Raw genomic sequence first — 2,046 nt, forward strand, 5'->3', positions numbered from 1 at the left:
CTACTTTTAAGATTAGACTGAAGACTTTCCTTTTTGATAAATCTTATAATTAGACTTAGGTTTCCTGAATTATTCCTCATTTCTGATGCTGTAGACTTAGACTGCTGGAGCAGTTATTCTCTAGCTTATTTATATTTTGTGCCTTTTTTCAGCTTCTTTTTGCTCATTTCAGTTTTTTCACATTTTTGTGCTAATTTCAGCTTCTTACTGCATAATTCAGCAAATATGCTCTCTCTTTTTTGTGTTAATTTCAGCTGTTTCAGCTACTTTTCATCTGTTTTTAGGCTAATTCATGCTTTTTTAGCTATTTTAAACAAATCACAAGTTTTTTGTACTTCTTGTCTTATTTGTTGTTGATTAGAAAATTCTTACTCTCATTTCCCCATCTGTTGATTTATAGTTTCATTTACTTTTAGCTTCTTTTTGAAAAATTTTAGCTACTTTTTGTAGCATTTTTTAGTTGTTTTAGCTTTTTTTGCTATTTTTCTACTTATTTTTCACTTTTGTTGTAGTACTTTCAGCAAAAGCCAGCCATTCAAATTCAACACACATCAACAGTTTTGCTGCTGAACATTTTCAGCTTCATTTCAGCTGCTTTCAGCTAAATCTCTCAGCCTTCACACTACAGCTTCTCTACAATTTTAATTTGTTGGAAAGAGACTTTAGCATTAAAATCATTACATTTAGGTAAAGATAAAAAGGTACCCTGTGTTTTCTCAGCAGTGACTTTAGAGAAGAGCGACACCTGAGACACGGCGACGAAGGGAAGACCCAGCAGCTGGAGGAAGACCCCGATGATGAAGGCAGACAGCTTCCATTCATATCCACCTGTCACAGACCAAAACCACCTCAGACTGAAGGAATTACTTGTTTTTACTTCAGTCTAATGTTATCAGTTCAATAGATGTGAGGATTTATTTGAATATCTGTTTTGTGAACAGGATTACAGATTATTCCTCAGTTACTTTTCATTCCTGTTGGTTTTTACTTCCCTCCACATCCAGGCTGGCACCAGCACAGATAGCTCTGTCTGAAAATGAGACCCGTGCCAAGCTGGCAGCAGTGGATTTTTGTTCTCTGCCGTCTTGCATCATGCACATGTTTGTGTGAATTCCTGCCCACACTAATGTTTGGATGTTCCCGTTTGAGCTGCACATCTATAATCCCATGATGAAAAGGCAATTTTGCCAATTAAACCAGTTTCTTAGAGGTCCAACCCAAGAAATCACTTCACCTCAGGTGTCTGTCTGTCATAAGTTTGATGCTTTTGCTTGTTGGAGTGTTTCACTGTAACAAACAGGGAACAAATGCAGGCTACGCTTTAACAAACAGCATTTTTCTCTAATTGGATTACTATAATCCCTTATATGTACCCAGGCAGTGCTCGGATCCAGCACCTGCCACTTGTAATCAGAGCGATAAACGTGACGAGCTGCAGCAGACGCAGGCCAACGTGAACACAGAGGATCTGGCCTGCCTGTGTGATCGCCTGCTGGCTCGTCACAGCTCGCATGATATCATTTACGGAGCTTCATCCACGGCGTAACCCAATATGGTTCCTCTGAGCTCTGCACACCAACACGAGTCACGCAGACAGAGGCTGGCTCAGGGACAGAGGCGGYGCAGAGGTCGTGCGTGTGGATCTGGGTGTGTTTGTGTGTCAGTGCAGGCAGGTTGGCACCTCGGGGGTTGCAGAGGAAAGCGAGGCACCAGATACAGGCGGCACAGCAGATGACCAGGCCCACAGCCAGCACCGCGCGGTCCTCCACCTTCCTGCTCAGCCAGCGCACGAAGAAGAAGCCCAGGATGACCTCCACCCCACACAGGCTGTACATCAAACTGTTTCCCAGCTCGCCCAGGCTGAAGTAGCGCTGCGTCAGAGGTGTCACCATGGTCTAGGATCGGTTCGAAACAAACTTTAGTCACAGGTGAAACAAGTGCTAAAAGCAAGACAAAAAATGGCATCATTCAGTTGGGTAGGACTGCAGCAATATGTGACCCATCATATCGAAATGAGGATTAAGTCAAATTTGGTCAAAATGACCT

At 42.5% G+C, this 2,046-nt stretch overlaps 1 protein-coding gene across 1 annotated transcript in view; it reads right to left on the minus strand.

Annotated features, from left to right (window-relative positions):
- The window catches only part of mfsd8l2 (major facilitator superfamily domain containing 8-like 2), a 42,607-nt gene that overhangs the window by 8,165 nt on the left and 32,396 nt on the right, over window positions 1-2,046 (minus strand). Inside the window, exons 9-10 of the mRNA XM_014025767.1 lie at window positions 1,682-1,895; window positions 706-828 (exon numbers count right to left, since the gene is read on the minus strand). Coding sequence (XP_013881221.1) covers window positions 706-828; window positions 1,682-1,895 — 337 coding nt within the window. The remainder of the gene's footprint in view (window positions 1-705; window positions 829-1,681; window positions 1,896-2,046) is intronic.

The sequence above is a fragment of the Austrofundulus limnaeus genome, unplaced genomic scaffold (assembly GCF_001266775.1).
Source record: "Austrofundulus limnaeus strain Quisiro unplaced genomic scaffold, Austrofundulus_limnaeus-1.0 Scaffold497, whole genome shotgun sequence".
Taxonomy (NCBI): Eukaryota; Metazoa; Chordata; class Actinopteri; order Cyprinodontiformes; family Rivulidae; genus Austrofundulus; species Austrofundulus limnaeus.